Here is a 14263-nt window from a genome sequence, read left to right on the forward strand (position 1 = left end):
AAATGCGTCACAAGCTGTCGCTCTGTCAGTCATCTGGGCTTTTTTTTATGTATACCTGTGATTTCCTACTGTGTGCCTGTTCATTAAACACGCCTCGAGTCCACTGCAGGGCCAGGAGTGTCTGCTTTCACCACGAAAAACATTTGCTTTTGTTACAAAACGTCATGTCGGTTGGCTTGCCGTGGCAGTCGGCCATGTAAGAAAAAAGTTCCTTATGACACTTTGATACTTCTCAACGAGGAGTGCACGGCCAGCGAGCGCTTCAGTGTTCAGTGTGTGAAGCCATCTTCCTGAGCCCTCTCTCACACAAGCTGAAAGAGGCGTGCCGCTTAAGGCGTTTTCCGTTTTAAGGTAGACAGATGGCCATGCGTGTATGTGTACCCACCTTTAACACAGAGTTGGCGAGCTGTCTCGTATTTATTTTTTTAAGTACTGGTGCTAAAAAAAATTCTACTGAGCCGTTTTTGATGCCAAAACATCAATGATACCGGTATTCCTTGCAACACTACTTGTGACCTTTTTTGGCATTTCATGAAATTACTTTAAAGTTGGTATTTAAAATTAAAAGTAGAAACAGACCCATTAATAAAAGAGATCCCGGGTTTGAAGATTATCTCTGTTTGGGTTACAATACACGGTATCCGGAACGATGACGAGTTGCGACATTCGCTTCTGCTACAATTAAGGTAGGATATGCCGTTGTTATGAAATGTGTCATTCTGTTCACTTTCATACTGAATGGCCACATTGTGGTGTGTTTCGACTTTGTTTTATTGCTATATCCATTTTTAATGTGACACACACACACACGCACACGCACACGCACACACCTCTGGTTCTTTGACCTTCTCCATGGTGATTAGGCGACGAGACGTGTGGCTTGATAGTATCTGTTCACAGTTGCTAATGAGCCGCAGACATGGATGGAGGGGAACCATCTCCTCACAGTATCTGCAAACATGTCAGAGTATTAATTGGTCTTCAATTAGTTAGCCGAGGGGAACCCTAAAGGCCACAGAAATATGATTAATAAAATAATTATCATTGGAATATACTGTACAGCACAAAAACAACAACAACTTAATTTTAATTCATCAAATAACTATTCACATTCAAATTGAATTAATAACTTTAGCTTTAGACCAACTTTGACCCAAGGTTCAAGTGTGCGTTTGAACATTCGTGACAAATTAGCATAAATGCTACAAATGCAGGTTAGGTTTTCTAATGACAGTATGTTGGCCCCGTTGCCATGACGACATATAACAGCCAATGTTGTCAAATTAGTAGACATGATGAAGGGAGCCTACATTTCTCCCCTGCCCATCAAAAGTCACACGGTAGAACTGTGCGCCGTATCACACAACACACAGACGAATGCATTTTGTGCTGGTGTTCATCCATCAATTTTCTATACTGCGTGCATTCAGTAGTCAGAGATGGTGGTTATTCTAACTGAGTTTTGGCAAGAGGCGGGTTACACACAACGTTGCGATACAATAAATATCGTGATATTGTGGGGAGGTTGGCGATATTAAAAAAAAAAGCTCATGACTATATCACTATAATAAAAACTCTTGATATTGTTAAAAAAAAAAGCTCAAGGAGGGAGCACAATAGTGTTTCGTAAATAACAGCAGTGACAAAGAAATGTCATCGTCATGTACTTCACTTGGCTCAGTGGCGCAAAGTATCATGGTCTATGTATTTCACAATGCTGTGTGCGGGCGAAAAGTAATGTTTTTTGACGGAGATGTTGAAAAATATTTGCTGGTATGACTGATTTATGAGAGTGATAACTACCATTGGCCAAAAACATTCCGATTTAAAAATTTACCTCTAATAAACTAACCACCAGAAGGTGCTAGAACTGCACAAATGGAATACAGCCTCGCCTTTTTAACATATGTGCTGCTTTTAGTATCGTGACTTGACAATGACAATTGTGGCAATTTTAATATAGCAGCAATTTTTATATCGTGATACTGCAATATTGCAGTTATTGTTACATCCCTAGTAAACATTGAACTAGTTCCATTCACAATAATGGACAATTTAGAGCTGAGATTTGAACCTAAAATCACTAGTGTGCTTCCTGGTCTGATAGACATCAAAGGTAAATAAACATGTGCACACGCACTAGCATGTGCAAGAGCACACAGAAGGCAGACAAACGCATATGATCACCATCGTTCCAATTATCCAGTCACGGCTGCAGATATGTACAGAAATTGTGTGTGTGTGTGTGTGTGTGTGTGTGTGTGTGTGTGTGTGTGTGTGTGTGTGTGTGTGTGTGTGTGTGTGTGTGTGTGTGTGTGTGGCGGGGGCAGAAACCTGATAGCTGCCATGTAGCGCTTCAGATTAGGCCCAAGAGACAGAGCACATTTGGGTTTCCACACAGACACATAAGAAAGCATGCAGGGGTCAGCCTGAACAGCACACAGACAGACAGTTGACATACATCTGACAGTGCCTGGCCTCAGACGTTTATTTTGGCAGTGCTCTGACAGACATGGAGTCAAGCACTAGTAGATGAGTAGGAAAGACAAAAGTATGACCATTATGATACACGTACGATACATGCAAACTGTGTGTGTGAATGCAACCACATACGGAAAGCAGGAACAAAAGTACGCATCAAAGTAGGGCTTGGAAAAATAGGTTTACTTAAGTCGGCTTTAAAAATATGTCGACTAAAATTTTCTGCCTTCAAGGTCTGCCGGAACCATGTTTTGGCCAGCCATTTTTTTATGCACAGGCTGTTTTTTTGCAGACGCACGCAGCAATGGTGGCTGTGATCAGATTTGTATTTCTTCTGTTAGTGCACCATCTAGTGGCCAAATGTCAGATGTTATTTGTCTGCTTAAAAACGCTCACTGACTTAGTGAGTTTTGATTAAAGATAATACAGCACATTAAGCTTCTCCAAAACACAATTCTGGATGTCCTAAAAAGCACTTGCGCTGTAATTATTCCAAAATATAACCTGCCACTCAGTTTTAGGTGTTCATCACTTAACCAGTAGAGGGCAGTCATGCACTGAACGTGCCCAGAAGACAGGAAGAGGAAGTTATTGACCTCCCCATGACTGGATAGCCGATAGGCCAAGGCTGCGTCCGAATGTGCAACCTACTCCCTATATCAGCAGTGGGTACACTGTCCTCAAGGGCCGGTGTCCTGCAGGTTTGTGATGTATGATCAGCTCACCAGCAAGCACTGCATAAGCTTGATAACGATCCTGTTGATTGGAATCAGCTGCGTTGGAGCAGGGAAACATCCAAAACCTACAGAACTCCGGCCCTCGAGGACCGAGTTTGCCCACCACTGCCCTATATAGTGCTCTACTGAGGGGTCACGCCAATTTGTAGGGGTGTCCGAATGTCCAGGTAGTGAAAATGTAGGGCACTTAAAACTACCAAAAATGCACTTTGAAAAGTAGCGAACATTGATGTTCATTCAACTGGGTTGATATAGACCAAATGCATTGTGAGTATGATAAAAACATGGCGCGAGCGTGAATCAAAGTGATGCATTAAATATATACAACGGAAATAATTAATAAGTTTTAGTTGAAAATATGTAGAACAAAGGAAATAAAGTACAGTTTTAAAACGTTTTCTTTCACAATAAATAATCTGAGATTTATGCGCCGGTGCATCATGACAGGTACGGTGGTCATCTGATATACGACGAGGAGAAAGTAGTGAGCTGGCTGTCCGAATCGCCAAACAGAATGACGGCGCTACATATTAGGCCACTATATAGTGTGGGGCTATGTAGTGAATGAGAGGTTAGGGGATAAGGGTGGACATTCAGACACAGCCCAAGACTTTTGAAGCCGCAAGGCCGCCATATTGCTCCTCCCCAAAAACGTTTTTCAGCATACGATCCTATACATTTACAGTATCGAAATTGGAGAACATTTGTGACAGTATTTAGTAGAAACAGCATGATTTATGATGTTTTAAATTTGTTAAACATAAACAAGAAGACTTCAGACATTTTACAACTTGCCTAAAATACATGTATAAATTATATGCTTAATGATGTTTACAGGAGGAATAATAATAATAACTGTAATTCAACAAAAGATGCCTCTGTCAAATCTAATATTGGGGTCTAAGGAACTGAGCAATAAAAGAAAAAGGGGGTCTTCAAAGCAGCACATACCGTCCACTAGTTAGTTAGTTTTTTTCACTTGTTAAAAAATAGTGACCACCCCGCCACAAACTCCCTAACCCCGCTCCCAGCCCTATACTAACTGCCTACATATATGTATATGTCTGTTCTGTACGTATACCGTATAGTTTATACAGTAGTCCCAACACTGCTTTTAAGACACTATTACATGTGTAATGGCCGCCCTGTCGCTTCAACAGCTTGCACGGGCGTGTATGGGCTATCGGCTATCCAGTCATATATTCAGATCAGTGCCACCTGTAGTTAACAGCTAGATTTACCCTTGTTTACTCATGGAATAATGTTGAAGCATTGTCTGTTAGTGACTTTTAAGCAGTGTTGGGAATAACGGTGTTAAACTAACTGCGATAGTACGTTCAGCAGTCAAAAAATTTTTTCATTAACGGACTAATCTAACTAATTATTCTCCTCGTATTTGAAACGCCGTTATCGTTATTGTATGTAAAATGCGTTGCGTTACAATTCATTTATTAGTTTCAAGGCTCGAAGTAAGCTGTAAGACGTTGTGCGGTCGTGTGTTGCTCTTTTGCTGAAATCTTGCTCTGAAATGCTATTAGCGCACAGTTAGAGGCACTGTTGTTGTCAGACCTAGTTACAATAAAAGTGTCTTGATAGCTGTAATGTATAGTGACTTTTATTTTGGAGGTACCGCGGGAAGCGTGACAGACGTGTCTTCCTTTTGGAGCTTAGCTCGCCTGGACATAATTTGTGATGAGTGACAATCAAATTAACAGTAGAGATGAGATTTGACGAAAAATGGCTGCCATGAGGAGCGATTTGTTGACAATTCTGTTCCACCAAAAACCATTAACATCGAGACTCCACAAGCAAGCACCATAACAGCAATCAAAGATACCGGTGTTTGGTAAGTAATAGAGACATGCTTGCCTAGTGTAATTAATAGCGCTAACAATTGTATCTGTCCTTTTTCACGAGTGCTAAACGCGTAAAAAGTGTTGAAAGAAATATCTGGTCTCGGCAAATCACACTGACGTAGTAGGCTGTGGAGTCAAGGTCTGTCGGGAACACCCAACTACCGGTTATTAAAGTGAGAAACGTGCAGTTATATAACATTTGTATGTGAATGATGCAAGCCTAGTGTTGGGCAGTTTTCTGACGTAAATCAATCAATTAACATGTCTTTAAATGTGTAGAATTATAAACTGAAGATATATCACCATACTCTCTTAATTGAAAGTGTACAAAAGTTTTTCAAAAAGATCATGTGAATGCTGATGATTTGAGGAAATGAAGTTGTAGCTATGGCAATGATTTTGGCCATGATAGCATTAAGCACTGTATATTTCATAGCATTGGTGGTTTCTTTGATATATTATTGATTATTTTAGCCCGCAACAATCATAAAAAATGCCGAGAAGTCCTGGAGGGACTGTCTACAAATTACCTATAGATGACATATGTGCCACAAATCACCATATATCCAGTATTTATTTTATTTTTGTTATTATGATTGCTTTAGCAATTGGCAGTGGTAGAAACTACATCACCACTCCAAATTTAATGAATTATTATTATTATATGATATGCCATTATGTTAAGTCCAATAATGTGTTTTTACTAATTGTGTGTCTACTTTGTACTTCTATTTTAGTATTTTATTGCTTTTTTAATATGGCTAGGGGACTACAGATGGAATATAGCCTTCTGGCTAATTCTGGATTTTTTAACTCATGAATTTCTATGTGTTTTATTAAATTGCGCTGTCCCCTTTTTCAATTCAAATGGAGTGAGGCATTTGTGTGACAAATATTCACAATAATAAATAAACACCCTATATAGGCTAGACATAATTTGAATTCCTTGTATAAAATGTAATAATAATAATAATAATAATTTAAAAAAGTTCAAATCCAAATTATTTTTGATTAAAAAAAAATTAAAGAGTGAAAATAGTTACTTTGCCTGGCAAACGAGTTACTTTTATTATGAAGCAATTCAATTGCTAACAGTTACTTCTTTAAGCAAGCAATGAGTAACTATAACTAATTACTTTTTTTAAAGTACCGTTCCCAACACTGCTTTTAAGACACTATTACATGTGTAATGTAGATATAATAATGCATGTGTGAATTAAATGGTAGTTAGTGTTTGTTTACCTTTAATCGCTAGCGTGCTAATTTCAGTTTGTGTTTAATAATACATATGTATAGAAGATAATAAATTATGAGTACTTATATCCACTCAATTCAACTTTGGTCCAACTTTAGTGGATTAACAAACAAACAAACAAAAACACACCAAGAACAACAAAAGTGTGTGGGGGTGGGGGGACAATTACTATTTAAAGGAAGAATCAATAAGATAATTGATTTTAAAAAGATTCTATCGTGACAAAGGTTACTAACGTGGGGATTTGCTGACAAACTTGCAAAAGGAGGTTTTGTCAGTTGTGGTTTAATGGGACCTAAAGTGACGCACCTGAAGACTACTCACAGAAAATATTGTCATTTACACAGGTGAGTATGCACTTACAGGACAATGTTTTCTTTCTGTAAATGGGAATGGAATAGTGCCTGAGGGTGTTTTGTAAAGCAATGGGAAAATTTCCTTTGTGGTTCTGGTTAACAGCACAAACTGACACAGATGTTCAAACTGCTGAAACATATTCCCAAAACGTCTCTCAGGTCTCTAGTTTTGACTATATACAGCAGCAGTGATGAACTGTAGTTACTGTTCTATGCTGTTTTTTGATGCAATTATGCCCCCTCTTGACAGCTCATTGCATTACCTCACAAGACTGACTGAATGAAAAAAATGCAAGAGTTCCAATGAACCAGGAATGAATTTAATTTATCATTTATCACTGCCTGTGTCGTTGAAGGTCCCTATCAGTCTCTGAAATATTACTGGTCAATTACTGCAGCAGGTCACAATGGTCCAATATTATATAAAATGGTGAATATGGCTTTATATTAGAGTGCTCCATCTAGCAACTGTACATAAGTTTACTCACTCTGGCCTATAAACAGGTAGCCAGTAGACCAGCCTTCCTCCCATGACCAGGCGATGTGCAGAGAAGTTTAGCATGTCAGCTAATATCTCACTCAGTTGGTAGGACTGGGATACGGCAACGTGTGACTCGGCATAGCTAGAATAAACAAAATATTTTAGCATTTACCGTACCTGTAAAGTTTCATGCTTAAATTTTTGGTGGTAGACTAGTAAATAAACTTACACGCCCTCCACAGGTTTTGCCGTTTCTTTCTGTGAACCTGTTCTCCTTGTGGACTCACGTATACCATATGGAGCTGACCACACGAGACAAAAAAAAAAGTGACACAAACATTTTTAGAAACAGTATTCACAATATTAAACTGGGTTAAACTGCTAAACTATTTTTGGAAAAGAAGATTTTTTAATGTGTAGCTCCAAATGACAAATTCTGAAAAATAACACAGATGCTACAATGATAAAAGAACATACGATCGGTAATGATGGCATCAAAGAGAGCGGTCTCCCTCCACACAGGCTTGGATGCATCAGATACCATCACATCCACGTACATCTTCTCTGTTCCGTACTGTCGCAGGTTGGCTCGGATGTTCTCATCTGGTCCTCGCCACTTCTGATCTTTGCGGCTTGACCTTCCTGGAAAAAAAATAAAATAATACTTGGTGATACACTTTAATAATAGCCCAAATTCAGACATTGACCTGACACTTTCACTTCTTTATTAAAATACAGAATGACTAAAATTATGATTATGGAGGAAAAATGATACCTTTGCCATGGATAGTGTTGTAATCAATATCTGATCCACACACGTAGGCTCCAAAATGAGAACAAGCAACCAACAGGCTTCCTTTAACAAATCAAAACAGAACTATTTAGACATTCAATATTTTTTTAAATATCTGAATGTCATTGCATTTTTCAAAATTGTAGTGCTACTGTTACTTTAATTACAAATACTTATTATAAAAGTACAACTTGATGTTTCCGTCTGCATGTGAATGAAGGAAATACAGTAGCTAACTAACTCACCCGTGCCGACAAATGGGTCAAAGACAAGATCGTGCTGTTTGACCTTGGCATGGTTGGCCATGATGAAGGAGAGGCCCGCATCCATACTGGTGTTTCCAATGAAATGTCTGTTCTTCACACTGTGAGACCGAATCAATTCCCGCTGACCATCTGCTATCTGTGTAGAGGTTCATCACAAATGGGATGGCAAAAAGATAAAAATCACATCTGCACATTTTAAAGCTACTTTACCACTGCTTGTGGTACTGGTGTCAATCATTTTTGCTCCAAAACTCCACCTGCTAGTGTGCAGTGTAAGGTATTTTTTAAACCACTGTGCTAAACATGTTTTGATAAATTATACAATTTTATGAAAGAAAAAGAAAGCAAGCTAACATTTTGTGTCCACATTTGTCGTAGCACGGATTATCTTATTTTATTTAAATCAAATATAGATGTCATTCGTAGTCCAATCTCTCCAGTTTCTCACCCATCGGCCAAAATAAACGTAATATGGATGATGGGGGATGTTGTTTGGGTCAGTGCCGTAATCTTCCAACAAACAGAAGACATGATGAGGACTCTTTAGACTTACAAGACCATCAAATGGAAGGTAATCCATTGCCTGTAGAGAGAATACACAATACAGTTACTTTTAAACTTGAGGTATGCCCATACATCTAATGAGATCCAATACAAGAGGTGTGTGAATAGTGATCTTAAAAAAAAATTACAATCTGAACGCCACAGCACCTGATTATAACCGACTGTCTATTTAACTGAATATACAAGCAGCATTTTTTTAAATCTTGTATTGGATCATATTAAATTGTACTGGCGTATGCCAGAACAAAGTGTGGTGTTGGTTGAATTGATGCACAAGCTGATTGAAATTATTTCATTCAAATTTACATTTTAATTTCAAACACTTACATCAATTCGTTTAATTCTCTCTGTGAAATCCAGGGTTTTGTTGAAGGTGTAAACATTTATTCTGTATGTAGACTCTTTATGCAAGAATGGCCGCTGCAAAGATAAAGTTTAGCATTTATGTTTTAGTCGAACCATAATGTTTGTTTCACATTACACAGCAAAACTTGGTATCACTCACCATCTTCTCTGCTGGGTAGTTCAGTAAGGATGTTCTCAACTCACTGTGGTTTTGTCCGTGGCCCCACAACTCAAACGCAGACCTTGATGTACGTTTAGTAATAATTCAGTGTGTATAACACATTAGGAAAAAAACTCATTAATGGCAACACGTGGAAACATTGTAATCAGTGCAATATGAGGGCAATCATCAAAATTCTTACTTTGCACAAACAGATCGGGCCATGACGCAGCAGACATCGTCCTCTGTCAAATCCTCCAGACACCAGAAAGGACACTTGGAGAGAGTTCAAGTACTGTTAATATTTCACTTAAAATGACTTATTTAGTTGTTTTGTATCATTTACATGATATAATCCTGCTCAGGGTCACAGGGAGCTGGAATCTATCCTGATTGACAAGAAGGAAAAGCCAGACTACACCCGGGATTGGTCATCTGTCAATTAACACTTTTTCTATAAATCTCTTGACAGTATTTACATTTTCAAATGATTAGTTATACAACTTCTTCTTTTCCTACACCTTTTCATGCTCGACTGTTGTGTCGGCTGCCTTTGTCTTTACTCTCCAAACCTCCTATTTTGAGCATCCTCTGCTTCACTTTGCAATGAAGAAAATCCTCATGTACATTATATTTCCATCGCTCCTTTGGCCTTCCTCTTGGTCTTTTTCCTTCTAATTGCAGACTCATAGCCTCCCTAACGGGGTCATCTAACTCCATTCTCATCAAATGTCCAAATACCATATCATTCTGGTCTCATTTACCTTCTCATTGATTTTTTTTTATTTTTTATCCCTAACTCCCTCCTGATGTGTTCACTTCTCTCCTTATCTTTCAATGTCACTCACTTAATTCATCTCAGCATCCTCATTTCTATTGCCTGTAAAATCTTCTCTTTTTTCCCTATTGTCCATACCTCAGCCCCATACAACAGTACCGGTCGTATGACTGTATTATAGTTTTACTTTTAGTCTCCTAGGCATTTTTCTGTCTCCCGTAACAATTGACCGTTCTCTCCACTTTGCTCATACTTTTGCTCTTACCACGGTTTCCGAGACTCCTTTCCTATTTAGCGTTACACTCAGGTACTTGAACACCTTTGCCTGTTTGAGACTGGAGTTTTTATTATCAATGTCAATCGTCTTTTAATTTCTACTACTGACCATTACTTCCATCTAGGGCTGGGCAATAAATGGAATGAATTCGATACATCGTCATTTTAAAAATTGAATTGTTGAAAATTTGCTAAATCGTGAAATAGAATGTTGTCTTTTGGATTATTAAAAGCTGTTGTTCTTATATTCGGTTACATTCAAATGTTTTTCTAAATTGTAATTTTATGGCAGAATGCTGGATTGGTGGTTTACAAGACATGTTTACAATAGCTACCAACTAAATTGTGGCATTTAAGAAAAAACTATAAATGTTAAGTTTATGTTAAAACTAACTTAGAATGAGTATACATTATTGTTGTCTGAACATTTTGCACAGGAATTATTTTTGAATAAATGAAATCTTTAATAAATGTTTGTTGGGTTTATTAGATTAAAATCGATTAAAATCGCAATAGTCCTGAATGTCTGTAAAAATCGTGATTTTATTTTTGGGCCATATCGCCCAGCCCTACTTCAATCTTGAATGTATTGACCTTCAGTCCTTTTGACTCAATAGCGTTTTTGTTCTACAACATTCCTAGAATATCACTATGTCCAATCACTGATTAGCTATTTTATGGAACAGGCCTGCAAGCTACCTATGTAGTCCTTGGGGGCTACATGGTGCAGGTGGTTAGCGTCTTCTTTACCCATGCGAAACTGTGGAAAACATTGCAATGTACAGGTCAGAAAGCACAATTGCGGTCTTTCATGGTGGAATGCAGAGCTAAATAGATGGGAGCCCTACGTTGGAGCCACCTTCAGTGTTGTTGTTTTTTACAGATACCTTTTCTTTAAAGTTCTCCCCAGGCTTGAAACGCTTCCCCCTGAGAGCCAGCAGAGCCTCGATTTCCTGGAAACATGAACGCATAATTATTTTTACATTATTAGACTTTGGCACAACCTAGTGATGATGAGCAGTTCAGAAAGTGGATGGATGGGTGGATAATAGTGCGCTTTAAAAAAAAAAAAACTAACAAAAAACTTATGATTGCAGCATTGCACCAGTGATGAGAGACGAATAATTAGTGACACTAAACGCAAACCAGTATTCAGATCAACTCTACTTTTCTCGCACAGAAGGCAAAAGTTGGCCGATTTAAATAACACCTAACGATTTACAACGAAACCAAAAGTTAACCACAATTGTGTGATTTGCAAAAAGTCGTGTGATGACATTCACAGATAATCAAACCCTTCATTCATTTCGCTTGATTTCATCGTTCCCTCAAAGCTTCCGATTGCATTAGCAGACAGCTAACACATGACAGACGCATGTCGTCTATGATGCGGCTAATTTCTAAAAAATATATGTATTGTCTCATGAAAATAGCAGGATGGAGTTGATGTCAATTTATCCACATTTACCGGTAACCTGAAGTCCAAGCTATCTTGGGCAAGATGAAATAAATATTGAAGACACGCGCGTCTACCGGAGGCCGCCATCTTTGTTGTTGATTCAAAATACGCCCGGCTAGAAACAAAGTTTAGGGGCGGGGAAAACGACCCATTATGTGGTTGGATGAGACTCGACCGAAAAAGTATCTTTATTAAGTGCGTTTTAATGTGCCACTCGTGATTGTATATTAGTTGAGTATCCAAACAGGTGTATGTGGATTGGTTTTAATAACACGGGCGTACGTTTGGTTTTGAATGCCACACTGCGATATACCTCTAGAGGTGTCATTTTATCGTAAAATGTGGGTGTTCTTAATTATCAAAGTAACTAACACGAGTACTACACGTAACTTGCGTGTCTTTTTAAAACATTTATTGAACATAGAAAAGTAACTTGCGTGTCAAGACCAACTAGTTAATTCCAGGTTGTAATCAGCTTACCTCAACAGGGCAGGCTCTGTCCCGCCTTCTCTCCGCTGCGATTGGTCATTTGTGTCATCTCGAAGAGCTCATTGGTTGAAGAAGGGTCTATCGCAGAACGGTGTTGTTTTAGCACAGTAAAGTATCTGAACACTTGCAGTGTCAAGCAATGCTGCTGCACCGTTTACAGGAGCTGATGTAAATACCAGTGGGCACTTTGCACTTGTGCTCACTTCTGCTCAAGTGAACTTGTATTACACCAGAGGCTTACAGTTTGAGATGTAAGTTTCCTCATTTTATTTTTTTACTATTATGCATACCATTCCTTAAAAGGGTTAGTTATACAATACAAGCGTCGTTTTTTTTTTGTCCATCAAACGTATTTATTGTTCAAATGATATGAGGATGAATATTCTATGTTGTAGGTTTTACTTAAGCCGTAACTGAATATAAAGTTGAATGTAAACGTTTCTTCTCCAACAAAGCAATCTCTGGAAACAGATAGAGCTCCAACATCATGGATGGAAATAATTCTCCTGCCCAGTTCACAGATAACAAAGCAGTATGCATCGTGTCTGTCAAAGGCCTGAAGGACAACTGGCAGAAGTGGTCTGAAAACCACCAGGAACACCAGAAGCACAACCCCTTCAGTCATGACACCAAGCCCATCGCAGTGGTCCCTCAGAAGGGTCACGATGGCTATGGGAGGCCCCTGCTAGGCTCATTGACAGCACAACGTGGGGAGGATGCTCACACACACATCAGCAGAGAGGTTCAGGAGTTGTGTGAGGTAATAAAAGACATTGGACTGCAGAGCCACAATGATGGGAATGTGGGTGATATCTCGGTAGAATTTGGTAAGCTGTTTGAGCATTATGTGACTATCTCCAACAAATTGGTGGGGATTCTTCTAAGAGCCCGGAAGCAGAAGCTGGTTGACTTTGAGGGGGAGATGCTGTGGCAAGGGAAGGACGACCAAGTTGTAATTACTCTCTTGCACTGACCAAAACAAGAGTCATGTCACATGCTGCCACTGTTTGTAGTTGCACATTACAACTTTTGTTTTAAATTGGAATGCTTTTATTTCAGTCACATGCCTGGAAATCATGGTGTGAGGTAATTATGTAAAATGGTTTAGTTTTCATGATTGCTATATCATTAAAATTAATGTAGTGTATGTTAAATGTAAGCATGCCAACGGTTAAGCCAAATAATGTACATAAAAAAGAAAACACCACTAATAATTTATATACGATAGCAGCCACTTTGTATTTGCCAGCAGTGTTTCATGCATGAAACAGTGCCACACTATGGTTCATGTTTGTTGTGTCTATGAGTTACATTTTAAAATGAAGACATGGTGCTAATGTATTTTAAAAAATATATATTTTAGAAATGCAAAATTTCACAATACTGCTGTTGTTAATAGAGCTGCAAGTTTTTTGATAGATAGTGGATTAATTAACAAGTTCAGACATTTAGACATGCATGCTTGAATAAATACAATTATATAAAATACAGTCTGTTTTGTGACTGGGAGATCAATTTTAAAATAATGACCTATATAAAAAAACACACACACAAAAGCGTGTTTTAATCACAATATATTAATGCTTCTTAAAGTGCATAATTTTTTTTTTTAAATAACAGTATGATTCTCTTCAAATTCCCTTAATATGCAGTGCTCAGCATAAATGAGTAGGCTACACAACAATAGTAGCTCAACACCTTACATTTTTTTTCAGAATGACACTTTTCTATGGCATACTATAATATACACTACTTCCACAGCTTTGGTCCACTGCTGTTATACAAATTAGATTTGGCAATGTGAACACAAGTCATTTTCTTCATTTAATGTGGCAAAAATGTGTACGCATCAATTAAAGTCTAAAGTTTTAAAACAGTTTTTTGTGTTCCTCTGAGAACTGTCCAGTTTAGTGAAGTACTTATATTGGGCAATGTGTAATAAACCAAATCACGACACCACATTACTA

General features: G+C 38.2%; 2 protein-coding genes across 4 annotated transcripts in view; one reads left to right on the forward strand and one right to left on the reverse strand.

Moving 5' to 3' along the window:
- The window catches only part of trmt11 (tRNA methyltransferase 11), a 20288-nt gene extending 7949 nt beyond the window's left edge, over window positions 1-12339 (reverse strand). The window contains exons 1-12 of one of the 3 annotated variants that reach the window (XM_086077882.1): window positions 12288-12339; window positions 11236-11301; window positions 9497-9570; window positions 9295-9376; window positions 9117-9209; window positions 8674-8808; window positions 8205-8361; window positions 7942-8022; window positions 7644-7808; window positions 7396-7468; window positions 7174-7308; window positions 831-951 (exon numbers count right to left, since the gene is read on the reverse strand). In XM_086077882.1, coding sequence (XP_085934008.1) covers window positions 831-951; window positions 7174-7308; window positions 7396-7468; window positions 7644-7808; window positions 7942-8022; window positions 8205-8361; window positions 8674-8808; window positions 9117-9209; window positions 9295-9376; window positions 9497-9519 — 1065 coding nt within the window. In that variant the 5' untranslated portion in view covers window positions 9520-9570; window positions 11236-11301; window positions 12288-12339. Of the gene's footprint in view, window positions 1-830; window positions 952-7173; window positions 7309-7395; window positions 7469-7643; window positions 7809-7941; window positions 8023-8204; window positions 8362-8673; window positions 8809-9116; window positions 9210-9294; window positions 9377-9496; window positions 9571-11047; window positions 11109-11235; window positions 11302-11816; window positions 11908-12287 lie in introns of those variants that run through there. The other 2 variants (XM_086077881.1, XM_086077883.1) reach the window with 2 other exon arrangements.
- A 71-nt stretch (window positions 12340-12410) lies between these two features.
- On the forward strand, window positions 12411-14154 carry LOC147171821 (actin-binding Rho-activating protein). Its single transcript, XM_086077887.1, has 2 exons — window positions 12411-12547; window positions 12752-14154. The coding sequence occupies exon 2, from the start codon at window positions 12784-12786 to the stop codon at window positions 13267-13269; it is 486 nt and encodes a 161-aa protein (XP_085934013.1). The 5' UTR covers window positions 12411-12547; window positions 12752-12783; the 3' UTR covers window positions 13270-14154.
- The last annotated feature ends 109 nt before the right edge of the window (window positions 14155-14263 follow it).

Source organism: Leptonotus elevatus, chromosome 6 (assembly GCF_054856555.1).
Source record: "Leptonotus elevatus isolate MCC_2025b chromosome 6, RoL_Lele_1.0, whole genome shotgun sequence".
Lineage (NCBI taxonomy): Eukaryota > Metazoa > Chordata > Actinopteri > Syngnathiformes > Syngnathidae > Leptonotus > Leptonotus elevatus.